The following is a 28,000-nucleotide window of genomic DNA, read 5'->3' on the forward strand; positions in this document are numbered from 1 at the left end:
CCAGGTGAGGCTAGCGCGAGGTCAACAGTTAAATACAGTCACCAGAGAGGTGACTCCCCGAAAGTGGCTGTAAATTGTGCAGCTAAGTTCACGTACATCTCAGACCTGGGACCCAGATTTTCAAATTTGTTAGGAGATTTTATGCAAAATAATATGTAAATCGAGAGCATTTAAAAAAATTCCAGCCCTTTCTTGGGTCACACACAGGTTAGTGAAGGACTCGCCCCACACTCCGCAGCACCAGTTCAGGAGGAAGGGCTCGGAGGAGGGCTGGGCCGGGGGCGGGACCATGACGTTAAGGTCAAGGCGGGGCCTCTTCTTGTTCCTCCCTTGGCTGCGGCCGCCGCGGCGGTGCCTTTGCATCGCCAAAAGGGGCCCTCTGACTTCTCACTGGGCTAGTCCGGCGCTGGGTGGCGGAGCCGCACACTGCTCCTGCCGGTCTTGGAGCGGGACTCCCTTCTTCCCAGAGTTGCGAGCAACTTTCCCTGCCCCTGGAGCTAAAGTGGCTCGGGGACCGTGGCCGCCGCAGGTGGGTGAGCCCCGGGCCCGGCTCTCCGCCTCCCGGCTGTAAGCTCGAGCAGGTCAAGCTCAAGCCCTTGGCGCGTGCACCGTGGGGGTCCCCCGCGTCGGCTCTGCAGGCAAGATGCCTCTGGGACACATTATGAGGCTGGATCTGGAGAAGATCGCCTTGGAGTACATCGTGCCCTGTCTGCACGAGGTCGGCTTCTGCTACCTGGACAACTTCCTAGGCGAGGTGGTGGGCGACTGCGTGCTGGAGCGAGTCAAGCAGCTGCACTACAACGGGGCCCTGCGTGACGGCCAGCTGGCGGGGCCGCGCGCCGGCGTCTCCAAGCGGCACCTGCGGGGCGACCAGATCACGTGGATCGGGGGCAATGAGGAGGGCTGCGAGGCCATCAACTTCCTCCTGTCCCTCATCGACAGGCTGGTCCTGTACTGCGGGAGCCGGCTGGGCAAATACTATGTCAAGGAGAGGTCCAAGGTAGGATGCGTGCGGGCGCCCAGCCGCAGCTACTGCTGCCGGGGACGGGAAACCTTCCTTCGGAGTTTTGTGCCTCCTTCACTGGGTTGCAGCGAACTTTGGTTTATAACCAAGAAGTCAGTTTGCCTTGTCTGCTCCCTCGCGTCCCCTCCACCTCCCGGCCCACCTCCTTAAGCAAAAGTCCACGTTAAGGGGCTCAGGTGTGTCGTGATGATGAGCTTCTGCCGACTCTGAAAGAATTGCTCTGGTTTTGGTGATGACCGCAGGACAACTGGCTTGTGGAGGGAAAGATATCCCAAACACTGCAACACACATGTCCATGATCCGAAGTGCCTGCTTTAAAGCCAACCCGGCATTGCCCTTCACTCTTAACCCTATTAGAGGCAAGTGCACTTTTTGCCTTGTGTGAGTTGGCTTGTAGAGTCTGGTAGGCTGGGGGGGAAGAGTTGGATGTGTGAAGCAGTTAAGACGCCACTTCTGCCTGCAGCCTTTGACCCCTGGCGCCCAGGATTCTCTTAGACCCATCGACCCAACTGAAAAGTCTCACCTGGTGCCGAGCCCTACGCTGTCGCCTTTCTTTTCCTATAAACTCATGGCAAAGTCCACTCGAACAACCTGATAAGGACCTTGGAGGAGAGTGGTGAAGTAGCTCTAGGTAGAAACCTTGTTTCTCTTCACAGAGCCGGCTATGGTGTGGTGGGTGGTGATGATTTATGTTGGAAACGTGTTTCCAGGTAGAGATTGGAAGGCAGGCCAATGGGAGGTGGAAGGGCTGAGACGGTGCACACCCGTTGCTTTCGGTCGGTCTTGGCTACTTTGGCCTCTTCTTCCTTTAACACTAGTCAGACCCTCTTTCCAGGAGCAATTCAGAGTGATTTGTCCTGACATTGCTGTCTGGTCAAGAGACTCTCAGAATCATTGAAACTTGTCAAGTCCAGCGAGGCAGAGCCCACTAGCAACCGAGGGACCATGAGCCTCCGCGCCACTCTTTGATAATAAACGTGAGGATTCCCAGTATAGGTCTGGTCTTGGGATAAACTATTGTAGTCTTATTTGTCTCCCAAACTGGAAAGAGTATTCTTATTACAAAGCAAGCATTCCACTAGGAATGTCTGGAGGTGAAGGGCTGAGCTGGATGAGTAGCGTGGGGAGCTGAGAACTGCCATCAAGCTAGGAGGATGTGACCGGCCTGACTGCCGGACAAGTGTCCTCGTGGACGCTTGGACCCAAAGTGAATCTTAGGAAAGTTTTGGCGTCTACATTTTAGTTTGATTTGGGAGTAGTTTGGAGTTAGGAGGACTCTGTTGAAGCATGACGGTAGAGTGAGTGTGTTTTTTTCTTCTTCCGTGAGTTTGGTGGCAGACTCGAAGGTCATCTGTGTTTTGATCAGTATTGTTTCTGCCCTAAATAACCTTGCTGATAACCCTGGGGTTAGCCTCAGTATCGGGGAGACACTTGGAGCTTTAACCTGAAAGGACAAACGGCTCTTTATCAAGTTAGGTAAAGTTTCTAACAAACTTGGCTGTTAAAGAATTTTCCCTCGGTGGTTTAGGAATAAATTCCCCTCCTCTGAGGGAGACTGAAATTAATTGATAAGTCATGTCACGAATAGAGTTCAAAATTTATATTACTTTGACTTAATGGATGACAGAGATCCCGAGCTAGAGTTTAATTCAAAGGGAATGAAAACAAAACAAAAAACCTTAGTCACCCAGGGTAAGGTGGCAGGCTCGGTGGACTTTTCAATCCCAGGTTCTCTCCTGGGCGGACAAAGTCTCTTGTCAGCTGCCTTGAAAAGGGAACCGGTCTTACCCCCCTGAAGAGGCGCCTTTCCTTACCCAGATTCCAGCTCTCTCCTCTGTTCCTGGCACAGAGCTTCATCCACACCCTGTAGAAAGTCCACCTCTACATTGGCTTATTCCCTGGCTAATTAGAACCAAAACCAAAACAAAAAACAACAAAAACACCAAACAAGCAAAACCCAAGCTTAACAATCAGTGTAGCTGTTTTCGTTTTTTTTTTTTTTTTTTTTAAACTGGAGCACTTTGATTTACTTCTGTATGACAGCAGCCTCCAGCCCCTTACTCTGAGTTCACTGGTGATACATTGTAAGAACATCCTGTCTATAGAGCCACACTGCTTCCTTTCAGTTGGCCTGTTTTCTTCCTTCCTTGCCTTTTCTCCCTCCCTGTCCTCATTCTGCACAGCTTCCCACAGTACTGATATAGACAGACCTAGTTTCCTGCTTATAGTTTCAGGGGATTTTTTTTTCCATAGAGAGAATTTGTACAGATCTTAAACTTATTTATAGCTTTTGATTGAGGGAATTTCTAACATATACAAATATAGATCGGCTAATATGAACTTCCACCAGGCAGTTTTAGCAGCCTTTTTTTTTTTCTCTAAAGTGCACTTTAAATTTCTATGCATTGTGCTTATGGGTGCGTACATGCTCATTACGTTTTTTTTTTTAAACTGGACTTGTAAAGGTCATTGAATAATGTGAGTGGAATTGCAAAAATATTGGGAATAAACCAGAGTATTTACTGGACCTAAAATTAAAACTGTGGGAGAACTGTTAGGTGGTAACTTTCCTTGTCAAAAGTAAAAGTTGTTATTGGTTAGAATTTGTCTGCTTTTCCTTTGTTGAAGCAAAGTGGGGTTTGGAGTTCCCCTGGGGAAAGCAGATCCCCCGTTGTGCCCAGGAGCGTGGCATGGCGCCCCCTAACCTCAAGTGTGGTCATTGCTTCCAGCAAGCATGGGTTATCTGTTGCTCCCTCCTGGAGATCTAGACCACATCCAAGATAAATACTGCATATAATTTGCTCCCTTTTCTTTGGCTGCCTAGAGCTTGCAAATGGCTGTTTTCCAGAGAACGTGTAATTTATAGAACCGAATGTCCCTTTGCCTGAAGCACCAGAGCTGGAAACACTAGCAATAATAAATACCTTTTACCGAGCAGTGTGCGCTGCCCGGCCCCCTTCTCAGCACTGAGCTAATGTGCTGACCTTACTTACTCTTCTCCGCAGGGGTCCTAAAGGAGGAACTGAGCACCTAAATAATAGACCCAGGGCTTCTCCCAGTGAGGGCAAGAGGCAATTTCCGAAAGAGTTCGGGAATGAGGCTTGGCATTGCTAAGCCTGTGGCTTTTGAGAAGTCGCTTAGGTCTTATCCAGTGTAAAATAATAATAACACAAAGACTTTGGGAGAAAAGACTTTATAATCCATGTAAAATTCCTAGAATTTCTAGTCTTTGTCCTTGTTTAAAGGCTCTGAGTGAGGTGTGAGATTCTAGACCAGATTCGTCTGACTGAGTCTGTGTTCTTAACCATCAGGCTTTTCCATTTAACGCCCCAAATGTGCATGTGTGTCTGTGGGTTTCTGTGCAGGACCCGTGTGAGCCAGCTTACACTCCTAAATACAGGCGAACTATAGAATAGTCTAGTTCATAGTTAACTATGTCTTAGTCTATAACACACACACACACACACACACACACACACACACACACACACACACGTTGAATGAAGTGGATCAGTCTAATGCCTTTGAAGGGATGAAGTTCCGGGTTAGATTTTCCAGTGCTGTTTTTAGGGAAGTATTGCTAGGGCGCTTATCAGGACCCTGACGAGAGCATCTGTGGACCGTGGTGGTGACAGGGTTTGTACTGTGTGCAGACAGGCTAGCCCTTCCCTGGAGACGATGCAGAGGGCCGATGAAGCAGCAGGAAGTCAATGAATCAGAGAAAGTACAGCGCGCGGTGGTGGGCTTGCTCCCCGTCCTGGAGCAGCTGTTTGGCCCACCCTTCTGGTAGCGTCCAGAACACCCGCCCGTTACTTAGTGGATGGAACTCATCCTAGCTGGAAGTGACTCTAAGCAAACATGGGATGAGGTACTGTGCCGATCAGATATCTCTCAGCACACAAGCACAGGAAATGCAATCAGGAGTCTCAGAGGACTGGGGCCATGAACATGGACCCTCATATCCAGCTGTGCTCGCTCGCTCGCTGAGCTTCAAGGCCTTTCTTTTCCCTTCTCTGCTTGTGCTCGGTGTTTCTTCCCCTCTCTCCTTCCAGTCCAGCGTTTGCTGCTGTTGTACACATATGGTGTAAGGTTATGCCTTACAATGGCCGCTTTAGGCCAAGATGGACGGAGGCTTGAACACCAGCCTAGAATTCAAGTTTCCATTGCCCTGGAGAAAGCCTGCTTGTCTTTGCCTTAGCTAACTTTGGGGCCCCGTGAGCCCTGGTTGGGGCGACGGAAGCCTGTCGAAGCGTGTATCACGAATGTGATTGCCAGAGCCCACGGCAGGCGTGATTCTTAGCAGAGGTTTGTCTGTGGCATCTCTACAGTTACCTTCAACTGTTTCAGGAGATCATTTCTACAACACAGCCTCAGTGAGAGGGAAGCCTGTTGTCGGTGAGGGAGCGAGCATTCATGGTCTACAAAGAAGCACGCCGTGTGGCTACTCAGGAGTCTTCCCTGCTCGTGACCGAGCTAGAAATCAGTGGGCATCGGGTTAGTGTTTTCTCCAGAGGGTAGCTGGTGTCTGGTTGCTCTGTGGCAGGCCTTACTGTGAATGGGTAGGCGGAAGAGGAGTGGAGTACTTAGAAAGCCCAAGGACTAAGGTGAGCGCGGATGTAGCAGTCAGCACAAGTGTAACTGATGTCACCCTGAACATCTTTAGTCTGTTTTTCTGATTGGAAAGCCCACCCTTGCATTCTTTAGTCTTGTTTTCTTTGGACTGTTATCCGAGGCAGAGGTGGGTGGTTCTCTGTGAATTTAAGGCCAGCCCAGCCTACAGAGTGAGTTCCAGAATAGCCAGTGCTACCCAGTGAGATGTTTCAAAATATTTTTATTATTTTTAATTATGTGTGTGTGTGTGCATATCTGTGTGTGGGTGTGTGCAGGTAGCCTGTAGGTCAGGGGTGCCATTATCTCCTGGAGTTGGATTACAGGTAGTTGTAAGCTGTCTTATGTGGGTGATGGAAACTGATCTCTGGTCCTCTGCTTGAGCAGTATATGCTCTTAACAGCTGTGCCATCTCTCTAGCCCCTAGTGGATGTGTGTGTGTGTGTGTGTCTGTGTGTCTGTGTGTGTGTGTGTCTGGCCTCTGATTGAGCAAGAAAGTTTTCTTCTAGGCGAGGAAGGACACCTTGAGCAGCTCCTTGACAAGGGGCTTAGGGGAACAGGTGCCTCACAGAGAGGCCTTAGCTGGTTGGGGCTGGGTCATGTGGCCCAGGGCTAGCTGGTGAATTCTACCACATGAATTCAGTATTTTATTTGAAAACGATAATCCCCTGTAAGGCAGAATTATGTTGTTTATCTCTGTAACTGGCTCTTGGATGTCAGGAGCCGTTCCTCTTTCTGGCTGCTTAAGCGAAATTTGCACATTCTCTCAGATTCCCAACACTGGTTAGGAAAACTAGTTTTTCATAATAACGATGTTAGCTTTGCATCCCAGAAAGGTATCCTGTGAGCACACCATATATGGGAGACACTGCCATGAGGCCTGAAGACTTGCCCTGAGCAGAGCTGTCTGGCGAGCATCTTGAAGCCCCTTGGTAGGATGTGTCCTCTAGGACAAGGCTCGGAAGGCTTGGTCAGCTCGGCAGCTCTGCTCTTGGCTGAATTCTCTGGTGCTGGGTAAACAAAAGACATTTGACTCGGGCCTATCGAAGACCAAAGGGCCTAACTAAGACAAGTTAGTACTGTGGACAAGGCTGTTGGGGTTTTTTTTGGGTTTTTGTTTTAGTTCTTTTAGCCACAGATTGGATGATTCCCTTGTAGCAGGACTTTGTGGCCATTGACTAACCCTGGTGTGTGAGATACGTGTCACTTCTCTCTGGTGTTTGTCAAATGCACATGTTCTGACGGTAATGATAGCTCTGATGTGTTCTGCTGGGCATCTGCCAGGGGTGCCTGCCCAGTGGGTGGCTGAATCCAGAAGCGCTGGAATTGCAAATACAACAGACAGATCATTTTATGATGCCAGACTAAAGAATTCATCTTTGGCAGATGGCCAGGAACCATTGATTTGGGCTTGGATTCGCGGCTCCGTGGGTGCTTGCCAAGTAAGATCACTGAGCTCAGTTAATTATACATAGGATTCGTGCCCCCTTTCTCTCAGTTATTTCTGTGCGAAGCCAGTGCCGCGTTTGCTTCACTTTGCCTCCTCTTGTGATACCGAGGTGTGGATGAGTTTCTGCCCCTAGTTCTGGTAAGCTGGGAGTCCCTTCTGTGCCCCTCTTTTACCCCCGATCCCAGCCTTACCCGACCCCCCCGTGCTATCCTGTAAAATGTAGCCTCTCAGGTTTTAAAGTGGGATTTATTTGGCCCCTTGCCCAAGGTTCCCTATGCTCAGAACGGTGTTGAGGCATCCTTGTTTTAAGTCAAGCCAGTTTTTGGTTCTTTAGAAGGCACGTTGGTAACGTTACCCGAGTTTTACAGTGAATGCGTGCTGTGGCTTGGCGGACTGCCCCCCTCCAAATGTGCAGGTGTGAGCACCTGACCGCCCCCCTCCGAATGTGCAGGTGTGAGCACCTGGCCCTGAGCAGCCCGGCTTTGCAGATCTGTAGAGCCCTCGCAAACGGGAGCCTGGCTGGAGGTAGTGGGTCACTGTGGGCCACTGGAGGAGGCTCTTGGGAGCTGGTAGCCCAGCCTCATCTGCTGTGTGCTCCCAGCTTCCTGGCTGCAGGCAGTGGAGCAGCAGCCTCACACGCATGCCTTCTTCCTTCCCTGGCCAAGCTGGACTGCTTCCCCTCAGGTTTTAACCCAACATGAACACTGCCTATGTTCAGTTGCTTCTTGTCGGGTATTTGGTCGCCCCAACAAGAAAACTAACCAAAACAGTGCATCATTCTCATTGAAACAGAAATAGCCTCCCCCCCCCCATGTGTATAATTAAAGGACATGACAGGATTCTTGATTTTATGCCAGTTGGAAGACAATGAGACACTCAGCCCCGAGTGCCACTACAATCCAGGGCTGGTTTTAATGGAGAACTTGAAGGGTTTCAGGATGCTGCTTGGAGGTGTAGTTTGCGTATCGCCCTAAGCTCGCCCCTGGTATTCACTAGTGAACAGCAAAGACGGCATCCAGGTACCTGCCTTCTATACATCTTCATCATCAGTGACTGCGTGCGAAACCAACCCTTCCCCTCTCGGCAGTTAGATGAGCTTTTAAAAAAAATACATAAACAAAAACGTGCCTTTCATGTTTACGCTGTTTTATGGAATAATTTGAGTGGATTGAATGGATTCCTTTCAACCACGCAGGCAGGAGGCACGCACAAGATCGGGGATCAAAACTGGGCCCGTTGTACTTGATTTGTTTCCCACTTTCACTGTGGATCCTCAAGTTTTGTGGCTTCCTTTTCAACTGGAATTTTCTTTCTTTAGTAGACATCTTTAAGGAAGAAAATCAGCTGCCTTGGGTTCTCAGCTTCTTCGTAACCCCCCCCCCTTCCCTGCTTTGGCTAGAATCTGGTTGTGCAGGCCCCCACTAATCGTGTCTCCGTTTTTTAGAAGCGTGGTAGTCGCTGGTGCTATTCCCTCCCTATTGTCCACTGTCACCACCCTTTGGACTTCTTGCTGAGTCAGAACGGGTCTTTCTTTCTGACCTCGTCTGACCCTTTCACACTTCTTCTCCCCCCCCCCCCACTGCCTTCTTCGTGCACCCTGACATGCTAGGAAGGGATTTGCCAGGCATGGCCCCCTAGCCTACTCTTCAGCCCCCCCCATGCCATGTAGTGCCTGTCTTAGGAAGCCAGTTCTCTGTCCCCTGTAAGTCAACAGGTGGCACAGTCTAGATTGCCCCAGGATGTTTATTTGGTTGCTTGTTCTGCCTCCCTTCAATTTAGAAGTCTCTGAATTCAGAGGCCTCTGCACTTTGTGTATATATTTTCTTAAGATTCTAGGTGGTTGGCTTCATTTCATCTTTGAAAGGAATTTTGAATTCAATGAATGTCAGAGTGTCTTAAAAAAAGGAGGAGGAGGAGAGGAAGAAGCACATATATTTGTTAGGAGTAAAAGGGGTTTGTACCACAGTCTTTCATTGGACAAGCGATGCGGGGCCATTCCAAAGGAGAACCTTAGCTTTATAAATTATTTTCTCTCATTGGGAAATTCTTTGCCACACCTAGAACCTGGCCGCTTCTCCACAGATCTGCCTCAGACACGCGAGTCACCCAGACCTGAAACTTAGATTCCTCAAGTTCTGGTCCTAGCTCAGCCCCTGGCAAGGCAGCCTCTAAGAACATCTCGCACTCCTTTATGAGTGAGTTAGGTATTAATGTGTACATTTTAAATTAAACTTGGGTGTTACCTGTTATTAGACACGAGAATGGAAACCTTACACTTGATTTCATCTTATTGGGCTCTTGGGCAAGTCTATATTCTCTGAGCCCATTCTCTGCATCTGTAGGACAGGTACGATATTACATCTCCTTCCAAGAGTATAAGGAGTTAGATGAAAGTGGAGACTAGATTTCCCACCGAAAAGGAAAATAGTTGATTCCTGAGGCCAATCCACTTGTTCCTAGAGGCAGACCCCAGCCTGGCACGACAGCCGTCCTCAAAGCAGAGCCTTTGCTGGAAAGAAACAACTGGGTGCTTCCTGCCTGCTGTGGGACCTGACAGAGCAAACCCTTGCAGAAATACTCTGGGAGCCCTCTCACTTCCTGCTCTCTACCCAGGCTCCCTAACTAGTGCACCGCTGGCTGCGTTTCACCTTTGCACACTTAGAACGAGGCCTTAACACACTCACGGTTCTGACACAGAATAGTCGTGGCTCTCAGGAATTCAGGGCTGGTAGCACCCTTGGCTCTAAGCACACATTCTTGGGTTTCTGTAAACCTCCTGAATCAGAAATGCCTCCCTCTCTGGGTGACTCCCTGACATGCAGAAGTTTGAGCGCTACCATGGGAGGTTCATGAGGTATGGTGTTGGTATTTTCCTGGTCCCCCTGTTAGCAAGAAAGTTAGAGTTCAGTTGACGGAATGCTCACGGATTGGTTTGTTGCTGAAGCCGATAGGGACCAAGCATTTTTAATTTACTTGTGAGATTTTTGGAGGTACAACCATGCCTCACACGCCTTTAACTTTTCTATTATTTGGGCCAATAAACTCCATTTTCCAGCTGCTGACTTCTTCCTTTTCTAGTGAGTCAAGGGGAAGCCAGTCTTAGTGAGCACAGGTTAGGAGAGCGAGCGAGAAGAAAGATTCATGGTCACGCTGATGATTGAAAGTCTGAAAATTGTGACTTGCAAGCAGTTGAGTCTCCAAAAAATGAACATCCATATATTCCAACTTTGGACACCACTCGGAGCCTGGAGTCCCTGGTCCTCTAGCTATAGACGGCGGGAGAAAGCCAAAGTTTGGGACTCTCTGCCCTGAAATCTCTTGCCTGGGATCGAAGGTATGATTCAGTAGAAAGCAGGGTGTGGCTGCCATTTTGCTTCTTCCTGCTTAGGTAAGGATGTCCTCGATTTTTCCATTTGGGGGTTGGAGACTGTGTTTGGTAATTCCGAAGAACTGAGAATCCTTCTTTAATTGTTTTTTTTTCTTTTCTTTTTGGTCTTGTTTTGTTTTGTTTGTTTGGAGACAGTCCAGTTGCCTAGGCTGCCTTGAACTCACTGTTAGCTAGGGAGGCTGCCATTGAACTCCGGATCCTCTCCACTTCCAAAGGGCTAAGATTACAGACTTGGCCCCCCCCCCCCCCCCATAGCCTGCTTCTTCGTTGCTTATCTTGGAACTGAAGGTAGGCAGTTTCACTCCTGGACCCTCTAGAAACACTAGCACCTATTTCAGAAAAACATTTTTCCTTGTATTTTGGAAGCGGTGTTGAATGGTGGGAAGACGACCGTGCTTTGGAATGCAGGCTCACCTACCTCGCTTTGAAAGATCCAGCACCTCCCTGCAGTGTCTCTGACTCTCAGTTCTCACGTTTGTTTGGGGTTTTGTTGTTTTAAGTTTTAAGACAGGTCTTGCTATGAAGCCCAGGTTGGCCTTGAACTTGTGGCTCTGCACCTCATGCTTCTGCTAAGTACAAGTGTGTGGGGTCACACCTGACCGTTCCCTACTCTTGTCAGATGGGGCCCGGAGTCGACTCCGAGGAGCTTCCGGACAACTGAATTAACTGCTCCATGTGGAGCCGGGCACACTTATCTCTACCTCCCTCTCTCCCCAAAGCTGTGGAGGCATCTTTCCTCCTTTCTGCTCCCCACCCCTGCCCGGCCACAGATCCTCTGGCTGTCCATCTCTCTGAAAAGCCCCCCCCCCACTTCTACCCCAGTGGAAGATCTTCTGGATGCCTGCCCTTCTTTAAGCCAGCAGTCTGCATCGGGTGAATTCTAATTAACGTGACCCTAGCTGTCCTGCATCTCGTGAATTCTAATTAATGCACCAGTGGCAGAGTTCAACTGTCTCCCCAACTAGCTTTGTGCCTGAGGAGGGAAAATTGATCTCTTCCCTGGGATTCTTCTACTGGGTGTTTCTTGTTTTCTTACCAGGGGAAAATGAACTTTTGTATTTCCTTTAAATTTATTTTTTTTTCTGGATAGACCATTTATCATCTGACTCTGAAGCCAGTCTGGGACCCATAGCTTGTACTGACATGACCTGAGAAAGGAAGGTGCTAGAAAGAAGGCCTCAGCATCCCAGAACGTGGAAGGACACAGGCTGTGGACTGGCTCTGGGCTAGGATGGGCGCTGGAGCATTTGGACTGGAGGCGCGCGTGTGCGTGCGTGTGTGTGTGTGTGTGTGTGTGTGCGCGCGCGCGCGCGCGCGCGTGTGTGACTGGTGTGGAAGAGGCTGCGGGGCAGCAGTGACCTGATGGTGAGGTTGGCTCTGCTGTAAGGGTGGCACAAGACAACAGCTTGACCAGTGTTGTTTTGCTACAAGATTTAAGGAAATTTCCTTTGCCTTGGACTCTATCTTCAGCTTGCAGTTCACAGACAACTTCAAGCACACTCATTCCTTGGTATCTTTTGTAAAAAAAATTTTTTTTATCGTTTGGTTGTGGCCTCTTGTGACTATCTGACTATCTATCGATTGATCTATTGACCTATCATCTATCTCTATGGAAAAGGGTGAAATGAATACAGTTGGCTCCTCTGTATCTTTAGATTCAGTCATCTGGGTAGTACATATTGGGGAGAGATTGGTCCTGCACTTAACATATCTTGATCTTTTTGCCATTTCCTAAGCCATAGTTTGTCAGCTGTTTGCATAGCATTTACGACCTAGCGGGTGTATGGGAAGGTTTGGGTAGTCCATACGCGAAAAGCCCACCATTTTATATGGAGGACTTTGGGGTACCGAGATCCTGCGGGACAGCTGTACTTTATATAGAACTGAAGACGTTAGTTACCTCCAAAAGTCTGGAGACCAGCTGGTTAGTCTTTCACCTTCGAGAGGGTTCTTGTTCGGATTTGAATTTCAGCTTCACTGTCTTCAGCCAGACTGACCCAGTTCAAATACAAATCACTAAACTCCTGTGTGCCCCCATTTCTTCTTCTGTGAGGAGGAGTGCCCTCCTGATGGGTTCACACGAGAATGCTGCAGCGCTTAGAACCCATTGCTGGCAGGGACACCGTGAGAGCTCAGGCCGACCAGCTGGGCAGTAGCTGAGTGTGAGCCTGAGTTTCCTGACTCCCGTGCCTTTTGGAGCGGAGTGTGGTTTCTTTCACTTTAGCAAATGCATTTTCCTAAGCACGGAAATGTGAATGGAGGTCTCTTCTGTCTAGTAAAACACACTTTGCTTCAAAGTGTGTTTTTTTTTTCCAGGACATTTTTGTTCGTGCTTTTCTATGTTATCTATTAATAAAGTCTTTTCTTACAGGTTGCATTTAAATCACCATGAATCCCTTCACGTATGTTGGAATTAATTTAAGACAAAAGCGTAAAGAGGCCCACACACAATTTTCTGGGCAATCAGCCGTCACAGGTTCCCTTATTGTGTGTGGTCTCTGGGGTGCTACGTTTGATTTTTCCGATAAGTCTGTTTTCTCGTGTTAAGGAAGTTAAACGCTGCGAGTCCCGCTCCCCATCCCCCACCCGCGCGTTGCCTGCAGGATGACTAAAGTATTTGTTCTCCAGGGATACGTGGTAGCTTCTAGGTACATAGGATAACCAGGGTTAATGACTCCCTCCGCGAGCGAGCGTGTGAGCCGCGTGACTGAGACACAGCTTCTGCTCACCTTCCCAGGAGCCGGGCGGTGAAACAGGTCCTGTAGGAGTGCCACCTGGAAGTGGGCAAAGGCCTTGGGAAGGAAATGGTTAACGGCCTGCCCTGTCCGACTGTCCTCCAGCCTGCTAGACTGGCTGATTTTGTCATTGTCAAGGAGGAAGCCCCTGCCGCAAGCCTTTCTCTGGTGGCTAGGGCACGATGGGGGAGGAGCCAGGGCTCCCCAGAGTCTGTTCCCTCCTCTGGCTGCCTGGCGGTGTGCTTGGGTGTGGGCTGGCTGCCACCCTCACGAAGCGCACGTAGCCCTGTCACTCAGTCATCTCTCAGCTGGCCTGGAGCCAGGCCTCCACGGGAAGGGCCGCTTTCCCAAACCCAAGCAGCCTGCTTCGATGTGTGGATGTTGCCAGGCCTGTTTACTGCGCCTAATTGCAGGACTTAGCTGAATCCCCTTCAAGCCAAGGAATTAGCTGCAACCCAGAAAGGAATGACAATCGTCTCTTAAAGTCCTGGCCTTCTGAGAGTTTTACTGACTTCTGGGGGCAGGGGAGTGACTCGCTCAAAACTTTGTGCATATCTTGGGGACCCTCTGGACTGGAATCTTGACCGAATACTGTTGGATTTTTACAGTCCTGTGGTCTTTTGTGCTTTTGTGCAGACTTGTGGGCGTATGTGTGTTGTGGATGTGGATGTGCTCACCTCAACGCTTCCTCTCAGGGTGTGGGATGGGAGCCCATTCCTTAACATAAGGATCTCAGAAGACTCCGGGACCTGGTACCTGGGGCTCTATCATCAGCATCTCAGAACAACTAAGTAGAAGGTTATCTCCTGCATAATCTCTGGTGTTTATTGGTATGCCCTGGAAGCCCGGTGAGCTCTCTGCCCGATCCAGAACAGGAAGGACAGGCAAACCCACTCCGCCGCCATTTATAAATCCCGTTTGCAGAAGTGCTCAAGTTCCTTCTTGGTTGTGCAATTCAGGTGGAAGGGCACGCACGCCATCACGCTGCCCTGGTGGCGAGGTTAATGTGTAGCACAGTACCCTGGGTGTGTGGGTTCAGGGAAAGGCATCAGCGTTGGTGTGAACGTGGAGCCAGTGAGGAAGGCAGGTGTCGTTTTCCACGTGAAGCTAGACCAGTGGGGGAACAGGAGGGATTCGGGGTTGGTTGAAAGGATTAGAAACCTGGCATGCTCTGGGCTCTGTCATCTTGACACTTTGGGAAGGAAAAGTGGGGGAGATGGAACCACGCTAGTGCCCACCAAAACCACACTTCCTTTTCTCCGCTCCTTCCATTCTGTCACATTGGTCTCTAACCAGAGGCACCCGGACCCTGGAAATAGAAGGGCTTGTTCTTAACCATTGATACAGATAACAAGCAAGATGCTAAGACAACTCAGGACAGCGGGAACCTTTGCCTACCTTTGTTCTCTAAGTGCTTGAGTTACCTATAGCTCCTTTCTTTACCATGCTGGGTGGTTAGAATAGATCTGTTAAAAATTCTAAAGCTGGGCCAGTGAGATGGCTCACCTGGAAAAGGAGCTTGCTGCCGCCAACCTGGCCATCTGGGCTCAGTCCTTGAGAACCCACGTAGTGGAAGGAGAGAAACAATTCCCCACAGGTTGTCATCTGGTCTGGGAGTGGGGGTACAGGGAATGGCATGTGTGGACACAGGTCTGTTCCCCACCCAGCACACACTCCACATGATAGTAAATAAACAAGTTTAAAACCCCACCCTCCAGGAGCTGGAGAAATGGCTTGGTTAAGAGCATTGCCTGCTCTTCCAAAGGTCCTGAGTTCAATTCCCAGCAACCACATGGTGGCTCACAACCATCTGTAATAAGGTCTGGTGCCCTCTTCTGGCCTGCAGGCATACACACAGATAGACTATTGTATACATAACAAATAAATAAATAAATATTTTAAAAAATTAAAAAAAAACACCCAATGCTAAAAATACTAAAAACAAACAAAAAAATGAAAACACTTTCAATCCTGTTTCTTCATCCACCCAGACCTTGGTTTTTGCTGAGTTTCATGCTGGCTCAGTTGGCAGCTCTTGTGGACTTTATGCTGGTGACCTTTTCTTGAACTTCGAAAAGGTTTTGCATGACTGTTGGCATCTTTTGAAGAAGTCTTTGCGTCCCCCCCCCATGTTTGGGCACATTCATGCCATGGCGTGCCTTGAGAGTTCCATCTCTCCATTCTCCACATGTGTCCCCAGGATAGAGCTTGGGTAGCCTGGCTTGGTGGCAGGTGCCTTTTCCCACAGTGTCATCTCATCGGTCCGTGAAGCAGTCTTGAGCCATGTATGTTGTAGGAACTTACTCTTGGTCTCCTTGAAGCACACAAAGCCGTGATGGAGGAGAGGGGACTGGGGGCTAAAGCCGCAGTTCCCGTCAGCTTTTTTATGCCTCTGCATTTAATTTGCCACGGATATTTGGAGTTCTACTCATTGTCAGAGCCAAATAGAGAACGTAATTTGACATGCTGGCTTCAGCTGTCTTTAACTTTAAAAAAAAAATACATTTAAGAACGAAACTTACAAAAGACTCCGTCTCTTCTAGTTTGTTGGTTTGTTTTTCCTCGCCTTCACTCTGGTCTTTGTGTTTGGATGCTTGCATAAGGCATTTGGATATCTAGATATTTTAATTTTCCTTTTTTAAATGGGAGCGATTCCAGCTCAGAGCTGTTGGTAGACCCTGTGGGCCCCTGGTGCACTCACTCGTTACCCTTCCCCACCTCTGTGTGTCACCTTATGGGCCCTGCCCAAGCAGGTGCCTTTACCTGTGCAATGCACGAAGTGTTCCAAAGGTAACTGGCTGTTCACTGATCACATTCATTGTGTGAGTTAAAATATGTGCTGAGCATAAACCACTCCAAAGCATTCTCCCCAAGTACTGACTTCCATTCCGCCACCCTCAGACCCCACAAACATTGCTGCCACAGGGTACCTAGGCTCTTGCCACCTGAATACCAACGAGACCGCTTCAAGCCAGAGAACCCAGCTGTGACTTCCTCCCACTGGGCTTTGTTCCAGGCTGACGAAGGTGTGTGCTCTCCTGTGTTTTCTCCTGACTCTTGACACTTGGAGTTCTCCGTGTGGCTGTGCCTTAGGGTAGAGAGGGAAAGAGGGAAAAGGCCTCCGTTGTCCTCGATACCAACGGAAGCAATCCCAGATCTTCCGCGATGCATTTGACTTGGGTTATCTACTTCAGTCTGCTCAAACCCATTTTTACAGATGAGTTAGCTGACGTACTGGTGACCCTCTTTCTATCTAGGCTGTGCTGCATTCCCAGAATTCTGTGCGCAGGATCTGTTCCTTCTCTCTCCCCACATTGCTACCCTGCCCTTCTCTTCTCCTCCCTCTCCTTCTTTCAGACAGGGTCTCCTTAACAAAAACCACTCTTAATTGAACAAACCCTAGGGCCAGAAAAGTGATTCAGGGCTTACAGGTGTGTAGCTCTCGCGGTGGACCTGCATTTGATTCCTCGCACCCAGGTCCAGCTGCTCACAGCTGGAAACTCCAGCTTCAGTGGCATCCAATGCCTCCTGTTTTCCGCAATTCGTCACCCCCATGTACACATAACTAAACAATAATATCAAATCCCCCAGAGAGAAGAATTAAAAAAAAAACAAATTTTTAAAACGTTTTCTAATATTTCTGTGTAGCAATCAAGAGGTCAAATTTGCTAGTAGCTGAAACTTTAAAGCCTGTTGAGTCAACGTCTTTAAAGTTCTGCCCCTCTTGGATTGGCATTTTGTTTTTAAGGTTGTCCAAACTGATCAAAAACGCGGGATCCTCCTGCTTCAGCCTCCCTAGGAACGGGGTAACAGGTGTGAGATACCACGTCAGGCTTCTTGACTAATCGGAAACAGTATGTATACACCAATGATAAATTTTAAACATGAACTGATCAATTTTTAAAAATTTTTATAAAACACCATTTTGCATTTTGTAAAGCTCAAGATATACTGAGGAATCTGACTCCGAAGTCCTGAACAATCAACTACATTTTCACAAACCACACGCCTTGACTTCTTTTGTTTTCTTTTCGAGGGGCTGGGCATCAAACCTCCGCAGTCATGCATGCTGGGTGTGGCTTGACTGCTTGGCTGCACACACACACACACACACACATACACACACACAAACACACACACACACACACACAGTGCCGTCTGCAGTATGCTCTCTTGGGAAATGCTAAGTTTTCTGTAATCTGCTAGTGATCTGAAAACGACCACTATTGCTGCACAGTCGGGCAGTGAGGCGGTTGGTGCCGGTTAGAAGGTTAGAATGCTGGACCTGGACCGTGTCTACAGACAGGCTGCGGTTCAAGCTTTCCAGCAGCCAGTTGGGGCCTTGGAGTGGAAATCCAAGGCGTGACCTCTGAACTTGGTTCCTTGTTTGTTTTTAAAGTTCTCCCTCGGCCCTCACACAGGCATGATTTTCCTTTCTGCTATCGGCATTTGTAAAGCAGATTTTATACTTGGATTCTGCTCTAGTTTTTCTGTGTTTGTTCTCTTCTTCTTTGCTTGAACGTGACCATGGAGGTGTCTGAAGCACATATCTCTGGTGCGGAGCCAGCTCGGAACACCTGGTTCGTTCCTCTCATTTCCTGTTGCAACAGAGCTGTGGAGAGGCCTCTGGGGATGGGGGTTTTGTGCAGGGGGCCAGTGCAGGGAACAAGGATGCATGAGACAGTGTGTGGAATCAGAGGGCGTGTTGATTCATCTGCAAACCCAGGACTAGAACAAGGTGACAGTGACTGCCACCGAAGGGAGACTGATGTGCTTACTATAAAACTGCCATGGATTTCAAATATTGGTCAGGCCAGGAAGTTTTTGCCAATAAAAAGCCTATAATAAATAAGATGCCTTCCTGGTGAACGTCAGTGTTGATAATCATTAAACGGCTCCAGCTCAGTTCCCATAAAACAATAAAGTGTTGGAGCGTTTCCCTCCGTTTGGCACTCTAGATCCTTCTACAGACTTGATGAGGCTTAGATAACAGATCCGATAAACCCATTAGTTTCCGGAGCCCGTTACTGCCCTGCACACAAATTGGCACAGACTTGATGACCCGTCACTGAGGTTTGCCTCTCAGCACATCCTTAGCTTCATGATTGGAGATCCTGGCAAGGACCTGTAGACAGTTGGGAATGCGTCCGAGCCAAAACCCGTCTCCTGTCTCCTCTGGCTCTCAGCCAGAAACCTCAGTGGTACAATTGGTTAGCAAGGTTGCGGCGGGACCTTTGAGCTCCCTGTGGTTTCCTTCCATTGTTTCAAACGTGATTCACATGGTTTCTGGAACCAGAGAGAGGGTGAATTTCACTCTGGCCAGAAAAATGATCTCTTCCTTCCCTTAAACACATGGATGCTCACGGTTAAAGGGGTGTCCTAGTGGTAAGTCCTCAAGGGATTGTGCCAGCACATTCTCTTTGTATGTTCCATACCTGAAACAATTAGTGGAGGATGTGTTCATGGGAACTGTCATTATTTCCTGCTTTTATTTCAAGCTGATGTTCTAAAGCGGGTTCGTGCTTCTTGATGCTCTAGAAGACACTGTTGTTCCTCTGGGTGGTGAACTTAGATCGAGCCTTTGCTCTTCTTGGACACTGGAGGACTGTGTTAATCACTTATCTCATCGCTGTGAAAACGCCTGACAAAGCCACTCAAGGAAGGGAGGATTTAGTTTGTCTCAAGTCCCAGGGCATAGTCCATTGTGGCAGGAAGTAGCTGGTCACATTACAGCCCCAGGCAGGAAGCAGAGACAGGGGGATGCTGATGCTCAGCTCCTCTTTAGTTTAGCCTGGTTCTTAGGACAGTCTCCCCACCCGAGTTAACTAATCTATGAAGTCCATCCCAGACTTGCTCGGAGACCTATCTCCAGGGTGATCCTCCATCCTGCCAAATGGACAATCTGTATAAACCATGTAACCTGTGCTCCTCAGCCCAGGAAGGAGCCCGGGCTTACACAGTGGATTGCAGATGAAGTAGATGGCAGGCATCCAGACCCCTGACCTCTCCTGGGAGCAGAGCTGTTGTGGAATATGATGCTATAGGACCGGCTGAAGGCAGCTTGCTTTTCTTTTCTTTTCTCTTTTCTTTTTCTCTCTCTCTTTCTCTCTTTTCTTTCCTGCCTTTTTTTCTTTTTTAAGGTTCACTCAGTAGGGAGAGACTGGGATGGCGGGGAAATCAGCAAGTAACTGTGCCTAAACGACTTTCAGTGTTGGCCCCTACACACCTGACAGGTGCCTGAACACATAGTAATTCCCTGTGTGCTCTGGGTGACTTCATTTGTCTCTTCCTCTCCAGCCAGGTCGTTCTGTCTGCTCCCAATCACTTTTCCTCAAACCACCATCTCTCTGGTGGTGCCATCATTTGTCAAATCCTTATTACAGTCACCTCCAAATCCCACTTTCAGGGAGATGCCCAGGCCAACAGACTAACTTCAGCTCTGCACATGACACCACAGTGACACTTGCAAGCAAGCTGTGGGATTGCTAGATGTGCAGAGAAGTAAAGTGTGGGATATCCTCTGATCTAAACTTCAAGTTCCTTGTAAAGCAGGCCACTACTCACTCGCTAGCTTGCAATGTGTGTGAGGCCCAGCTTGGCTCTGTGTTTTCGGGCTCAGTTGGGAAACAGCTCACTCGTTGAACCTTTGTTGGCTTAGTTTGAGGTTGTACTCGGCTAGTCCGTCCTCTTACTCATGAAGTGACCTTGCCTTCACTTCATCAATTAAATTAAATATCAGGGACTATTAAACCAGACCCCCCAAGTATGTCTGAAGGTAGATTTTCAAAACAGAAGAAAGAGCTATGTATCTAGGTAGCACGGGATCGGGCTTCAACAAAGAACCATTCATAAGTTCGTTGATATACTTGTCAATTTTCAGCGGGCAACGTCTGTGTGTCGGGAACTCCTTAGACGCTAAGATCACACTGGTAAACAAGATAGGGAAAAGTTTTTGGCCCTCATTTATATTACCAGCTCCAATATTTTCCTTAGATATCCCAAATCCCTATAAAATATTTTTAAATTATAGTGCTGTCTTGCAATGATAATATGTTTTATATTTTATTTCTTCCCCATCTCCATTATATTTCCATCGTGAAACTAAAGTATATAAGTCTGTAATTATAATTCTCAGGATTTTTTCTACGTGGCTTTCTACTTTCTTCTTTCAGCTTGTGAGTGTGGAGGTAGCGCTTAGACCAAGGAAGAGGACCTCAGATTATGGCCTGGATTGATAATCATCAAGAAGAACATAAGAGGGGGCTAGAGAGATGGCTCAGTGGTTAAAACACTGGCTGCTCTTCCAGAGGTCCTGAGTTCAATTCCCAGCAACCACATTGTGGCTCACAGCTATCTATAGTGGCATCTGATGCCCCCTTCTGGCATAAAGGCATACATGCAAATAGAATATTCAAATAAATAAATAAATAAATCTTTAACAACAGAAAAAAAGAACATAAGAATTAAGGAATATACTTAATACATGTATTTATTTTTCCTCCCTCAAAGACGTCTCCCTGTGTTATTGGTGTTGAGTGATTAAGGCCTAGCTTCCCACCTGACCCCTTTACTCCCTTTAGAATTAGGTGTAATCTCTTTGCAAGAAAACAAGCATGGTTCTACAGTTCAGGGCGCTGCTAACTGAGCACAGTTCCTAAGCTGCACACCAGAGGTTCTTTCTTTTATCTTTCCCCTCGCTCCCCAGCCTCTTCTTTACTTCTTCTTAGAGGTCTCCCGTGTAAGCCAGGCCCCTCCCACTTCCCACCTTCTTGCTCCAGCTTGAGTCCTGACATTGCATCCACGTGTGCACTATGCCGGCCTCTCTCATCTCGGGATGCTGATCTTGTGGGGCTTGGACGGGGACCTGGAACCTGTGTTTTCAAAAACTGCTAGAGGAAGGCGAGCGTCTTGTGGATGACGTAGATGCGTGTCTCTAGAAGGTTCTCGATGTTCTAAAGCGCGCTTGCCCTGCACCTCGTCCTAAGGCACAGCCTGCCTGATAAGCCTTCATACCAAAGGCTGCCTCGTGCTAATTTTATGTTCCGACAGTAATCCAAAGTTATGTACTCTATACGTCTGCTGTACGATGAGGCTATTTAAACTTTTTTTTTAAAAAGCAGTATGCTTGCAATGTCTCCACAGGCAATGGTGGCTTGCTATCCAGGAAATGGAACAGGTTATGTCCGCCATGTGGACAACCCCAATGGCGATGGCCGCTGTATCACCTGTATCTACTACCTGAACAAGAACTGGGATGCCAAGGTACTGTGGAATAATGTGGAGGGTTGGAGTGGGTTATATATGCCATCAGAGTGCAGACAGGGCTGTCCTGAGAGGAGCATGCCACTTCCAGTTAGATGAAAATATTCAGGTTAGAGTTTCTAATAGTCCGTCCCCACTGTTTTATTTTTTACCTTTCCCCTACTTGTGGAATTAGTACCAAAGCTGATGAGATAAGGACAGTGGCTATAAAGTTAATTTGGTGGGGGGGGAGGGTGATTGTGAAGGTCAAGGGTTAATGAGGGAGGTAATTTAATACTGGGGTGCAGAGTTTAACGTGGTTCTCAGCTCAGCATATAATGTACACCTCCCAGCAGCAACACTGAGAGAGCGCCACAGAAACACAGAGTGGGGTACCAGGCTGTCCCTGACACGGACGCCCACATTGTCCTCTTTCTCGGGATGATGTGTCCCACAGGGAGCCATTTGTCATAGCTTGTGAATGGCAGAGGTTGTGTGGCTTATTTTTGAATGGTAGATGGTAGAGAGGGAATGGATTGAGATGTGAAGTTGGTGTAGCGTGGCCTGCCCCTTGAATACTCTCTGAAAGTTAAGAGTGATTTGGGAGTCTGGGAAACCAGAGGACTTTGAAGCTTGTTTAGACTGGAATTCTGTGTATGTGTTTGCTGTTCGTTAGTGCAGGCTCAGCTGTGGTAACGTCTGTAACAATGACTCTCTCGTATTTGGTAATAAGACTGGAAGAGTTCCTTTAGGGCTTAAAAGTATCTTTGGGGATGCTATGGTGTGCAGAGTTATAATAATAATAATAAACAAGGAAGAACGAAATCAGCGAATATTTGATCTTCTGCCAGTGTTGGAGGGTGTAGTGTAGAAACATGATGTGTGAAGTCTGATTTCTACTCCGAAGCCTGTTCCAGGAGGGCAGTTGGTTGTTCGTGTGAAAAAGGAAAAGCAGGTGACGAGAGTGTCAGGTGTCCAAAAAAGCGTAGACGGTGTGGTGTGAGATCTAGGGAGCGGTCCAGCCAAGGAGGTCAGATGGCATTTGAAGAAGTCAGAGGAGCACTATACAGTGTTAGTGCAAGGGCAGCTGCCTGTGATGAGCGCTTAGACTCGGTATTTGACGGCGCTATGAAATTGTTTAGGATTTGTTTGTTTGCTTTTTGGGGGTTGAAGCATCCTGACACGGACAGTTTTTTTGTGTGAGGCCCTCTGACCGTCCGCTGTTCAGTGCTGTGGCCGTCATGGCTGTGTGAGATGCTGGGCTGAAGTGAATAAGGAGCTGGTGTAGCTAAGTCTGAGATAAGATTAACTGTAAAGTATGAGAGGAGTAAATATTGGGGGGGGGGCAGAACCCACTTAAAGTGAGGTAGACGAGGTGTTTCTCTTTGATAGTGCGAACGTAATCTTGCTGGTACACTTCCTGTGAGAACAGGAAATAACCATTCCTCTTCTTGGCTTTCAGTTACATGGAGGGGTTCTGCGGATATTTCCAGAAGGGAAATCGTTCGTAGCAGATGTGGAGCCCATTTTTGACAGACTCCTTTTCTTCTGGTCGGACCGCAGGAACCCACACGAAGTCCAGCCCTCCTATGCAACCAGGTAAGAGTCAGGGGCCACAGTTCTTCTTCCAGAGCGTGTGTGAACCCCCAGTTCCCTGAGAACTCTTAGAATTTATGTCCCATACTAGGAAGTACTGGTCACACTCCAAAACTGATGGGTAAGCCTGTTTGGAGTGATAGAAATGGAAGGGGCTCTTTAGGATTCAGTAATCTACAAACATAGCCATTTACAAATAACTATTAACTTATTTTCTGTGAGTTGTGCATACTGGTCTCCGTTCCTTAGATACCTTTCCCTTTCCTTCTGTCCCTTCCTCCATCCGCTTAAGAAAAAAAAAAAGTTGCTTGGGCACACTCTTGTAATACCAGCAGTCAGAAGTTTAGGCAGGAGGATGGAGAGTTCAGGACAACGCGAGCAAAGTGAGACCTAGGCTCGGAAACAGCGAGGGCCAAACGGCAGCAACAAAGCCTAACGCTGAACTAGCCCTGGCCATCAAAAGTTCTGCTTCTTCGATTGAACTTGGTTTGTCAGTTTGAGCCAAGAAAGAACCTTGGGAAAGGAAAGAATCATTTGTTCTGAATTCATTTCCTTTTCACTCTTTCTGTTTGCCCGGGATAACATTATCTGTGTCATAACAATTGGATTTTTTTTAGTCCTGCTTGCGCCATCCGTTCATCCATTCATCCATTTTTGAGACAAGGTCTCATGCCAGGATGACCTGAAACTCACTCTGTAGCAGAAAATGACCTTGCGTTTCTGATCCTCCTGCCTCTACCTCCTGAGTGCTGAGATTATAGGCATGTGCCATTGCGCGTGGTTTTTGTGGGGCTAGGGCATTATGCGCCCTGTGCAAGCACTCTGAGAACTGAGCGACAGCCCCAGACCTACAACTGAATGTTTAAAATCTTTCCTTCCTTCCTTCCTTCCTTCCTTCCTTCCTTCCTTCCTTCCTTCCTTCCTTCCTTCCTCCCTCCCTCCCTCCCTCCCTCCCTCCCTCTCTCTCCCTCTCTCCCTCCCTTCCTTCCTCTTCTCCTCCTTGGCACATTGACATACTGGTTTTTAGAGTCACTGAATATTTTAGAATTATCTAATCTTAATCTAGGAAGCTCTGATAAAAATACTTATGTTTAGCCGGGCGGTGGTGGCGCACGCCTTTAATCCCAGCACTCGGGAGGCAGAGGCAGGCGGATCTCTGTGAGTTCGAGACCAGCCTGGTCTACAAGAGCTAGTTCCAGGACAGGCTCCAAAACCACAGAGAAACCCTGTCTCGAAAAACCAAAAAAAAAAAAAAAAAAAAAAAAAAAAACCTTATGTTTACTTCTACCTCCAGTTCTCCCTTATCTACCTCCAAGCTCTGTGGGCCAGGAGAGCATAGAGCTCTGCAGGGTGGGGCTTGTCTGGGAGTAGCAGCGAGGTAGGGAAGAGAACCTTGTAGAAGCACAGCGCTAAACCTTAACAAGCTTAGCTGTGCCATAGACACAGCCCTCTAGACTCTCCAATCCGAGCCCAGAGACACAGGTTTGGTCACAGTGTAGCGTGCTCTGCACAAACAGGCCACTAGTTCTTTCCGCTGAAATCCACTTTGGCTTGTTTTGTGGGGCTCAATAACTGGACCCTGTTTTGTGGCAGGGTTCTCTTATTTCCCAGTCCCATTGTGACCAACTTCAGAGGAAAAATATCAGCAGAAGTGATTAGAAGCCCTTGGGATTTTTGCTGGAAATCTTAATGGAAATTTTATGACTAAGAATAAATATAAAAGTCAACGTTTTAAAAGTCCAAGCGTGAGATGGCTCCAATTACAGTGTGTCCCGTGGATAGGACAAAGCCAGGGATGGTGGAAAGCGTGACGGAGTCAGTAGTGAACTCTACCGTTTACCAGGGTCTAAGACTAAAGAGAGCAGGCCTCGTGTTGGAAAGAATCTGTGACTTGTGAAAGCTCCACTCAGATGTGACCTCCCCTGCTCTGGTCCCTTCCCAGGTCTTGAGCCTCTCTCCTCCAGTCCTTCCTGTGCAAACTGCACTTTCCCATGGCATCCTTCCTGTACTATCGCCCACTGGGGACTCAGAGCCTAGGGGTAAATAGTGATAGCATCATTAAATTCCCAGCGCCTGGCATGTGCCCGGAACCCATGCGCTATATGACATTTATGTAGGATTGAACCCAGAGGAAATGATTTGAAGTTAAAATAGGAGCAGACTTCTGATAAGGGGTGGTTTTACAATTGGTTTTAATGCGAGCATCACAAAGTAAGTTTGAAGACTTTGGTGTTTTCTAATAACATGGGCTTGTCTTTCACAGGTACGCCATGACTGTCTGGTACTTTGATGCTGAAGAAAGAGCAGAAGCCAAAAAGAAATTCAGAAATTTAACTAGTATGTATCTGATCATTTTCTATGACTTTGTTTTTCTCTATTTTGCAATACGCTGTTTAATCTCAGTTGTAGCTTAGCTTCATATATAATGATATCTGAAACATTGGCCTTCATGCTCTTAAAAAAAAACCAGAAGGAAATGTGGGGGTCATTTCCCCTCGCAATATCAAATTTTGTGGATGAATTTAGCATTTATACAGAAAATATAATAAATCCTAGCTTCAATAGCTAATTTACATTGATACGGGATTTGACTCGGTCTAAAATATAAATACATATATGAAAGCAGGCTCTTGCCAGACTGTTGTGACAACATCATTCCTAACACCTCCATCCCGTATTTATAAAACACGCTTCTCAGACTTGGTGGCACTAAGCTGAGCACTTCAGAGGCCGAGATGGGCGGAGCGTGAGTGTGAGGTCAGCCTGATCCCTCTACTAAGACCATGTCTCTGACTCCCCCATGGACTGCCTCCCCAAAACGTTGTACGAGAGTAGTAATTCTGCCGGGTTGGTTTATGGAAAAGGTAAATGCCTGACCCTCTGAATGCAGGAAATGTTGCACCTCTATCCTCCTTGCTAGTGACTGCATGCCTAAGATGTCTTACAGTAAGACCTGGAGATGCAGCTCAGAGGAGAGGGCCTGTCAAACACACGGAATGTCCCGGGTGCAGTCTTCTGCACTGACAGGACAAATAAAAGTATGTTCTCATAGAGACACGGGTATAACTTTACCTCACCCGTAGGTGTAGAGATACCTATCAAATGCCAAGGAAGACACCTTTTCAAAGTTCTGTCGGGAATCTCAATCTGCTTATAAAATGGGACACTGTTTAATAGAGGAGTGTGTGCTTAAGTGTGTGTGTGTCTGTGTGAGAGGAGTGTGTGCATAAGTGTGTGTGTGTCTAAGAGAGGGAGTGTATATGTGTCTGTGTATGGGTGTATGTGAGAGTATGTGTGTGTGTGTGTGTATGTGTGTGTGTGTGTGTGTGTGTGAGAGAGAGAGAGAGAGAGAGAGGATAGAGAGGGAGAGAGAGAGAGACTTGGTGACATAATTCATCAAATTGACTTTCTAATCTCTCTCTTTTTCTTCTCCTTTTCTCTCTTGCCACCACCCCAGGGAAAACTGAAGACTGACAGTGGCTGTGAAGTCCGCTGGCCTCGTTCACTTAGTAATGGTTCCTGAAACGTTAAGAATCCAGAACCAAAGAGTCTGTAAAATCCCCTACTGCCTCATCACTCACATCCCTGTCTTGTTTGTGGTACTTCGTGTTTTCTTGCCAGGACTGAGTTGACCTTCAGACACCCTTTGCCGGATGAACTCATGAGCTAACTCTAGAAATGTCCTCATTGGCCAGCGGTCTAACGGATAGGTTTGGGGATCCGGCTGCTGAGAGGAGACCCAGGAAACCCCAGAGTGACTCTTATTTGCACTTTATGTATATTTCCTGATTTGAAAGGAGGAGGATTGCAAAACACATTGGTGACAGACGCCACAAAGAGGCACCCTTGAAACCTTAGCAGCAAGAAACAGAGAAACATATCATCTCAGCAATTTCCAGATGTTAGCCCGAGACTGGACAGTTACAACAATCCAATGACATTATTACCTCTAGAAAGAGCTGCTGTCATCGTGATCAATTTATAAGCATCCCACGGTGGAACCCCTTCTTCCTGGTCCTACAACCTGGACTTTCTTGTTGAAGATGACAACTCCGTTAGTTTTACTTCTTACTTGGAGAACCTAATTATGCAGAGAATAAAACTGGCCATGTAGTTTGGGTTGTTTTTCTGGCATTAAAATTGGAAGTTAAATCAAAGGACAGAAAAACTTCCTGGTAATTCAGCATTAGCTTCTTCTGCCCACTGTCTGGGCAGACAGAGCAAAGCCTAGCGCTACCCAATGCCCATGTATGCAGTGAACAGGTCGAAAAGGAAGATGTGATCGGAAGCGGAAGCGCAGGCTACCCCTTAGCAACAACGAAGAACAGTGTGCTGTATTCTTGAGAGAGATTGGAAATAAAAAGATCTCAAAGCCGTTAGAGTTCTGCCAAGTTGTCTGCCCCGCCAACCGTTCTTTAGCCGTCTTGAACCTTGAGAGCCACTGGTTGGTAGTGTGGCCAGACTTGTGGATGCTGCTTCCTCCAGAACTCCGCATCAAGCACCTGTTTTGTAAAAGTTATCTGTCCTACTTTTTGCTTCAACCTCCCCATCTCTCAGATCTCTGTAATTTCTTGCTAGAATCCCATGAGCATCACAGACCCAGAAATGTTTTGTTTCATCGTGTTCAGATATACAGACTTTCCAAGAAAGAAGCTGGTATTTTTCCTTTGATCATTTTGGAAAGTGTCAAGAAAGAACTGCCATTTCTTCCCACCATGGCTCTGTTTTATTTTATTTAGTATTTTTCACCTTCTAACTTACGATGTCATTTCCTTATTTATTATGTCTATTGTCTTGTAGCCTATGGCATCTAGAGTGTTAAGAACAACGAAGACAGGGACTTTGTACGTGTTTGATCAATGCACCATACTCCCAGCACCTGGCCCAATGCCTGGCATATAGCAAGGGCTTAGTAAACATGTGTTCAATAAACTCGGCCTCCTCTGTAATGGTTTGAT

The 28,000-nt window shown here is 47.6% G+C and overlaps 1 protein-coding gene across 1 annotated transcript; it reads left to right on the plus strand.

The window, feature by feature from the left end:
- The first annotated feature begins 274 nt into the window (after positions 1-274).
- On the plus strand, positions 275-27,991 carry Egln3 (egl-9 family hypoxia inducible factor 3). Its single transcript, XM_050138846.1, is given in 5 exon segments — positions 275-1,000; positions 21,348-21,467; positions 22,909-23,045; positions 25,306-25,379; positions 26,500-27,991. Coding segments are annotated over 5 exon segments (1,059 nt in total). The 5' UTR covers positions 275-289; the 3' UTR covers positions 26,517-27,991.
- Positions 27,992-28,000: the final 9 nt, after the last annotated feature.

This window comes from Alexandromys fortis, unplaced genomic scaffold (genome assembly GCF_014885135.2).
Source record: "Alexandromys fortis isolate MF-2015 unplaced genomic scaffold, M_Fortis_MF-2015_v1.1 scaffold_35, whole genome shotgun sequence".
Classification (NCBI taxonomy): domain Eukaryota; kingdom Metazoa; phylum Chordata; class Mammalia; order Rodentia; family Cricetidae; genus Alexandromys; species Alexandromys fortis.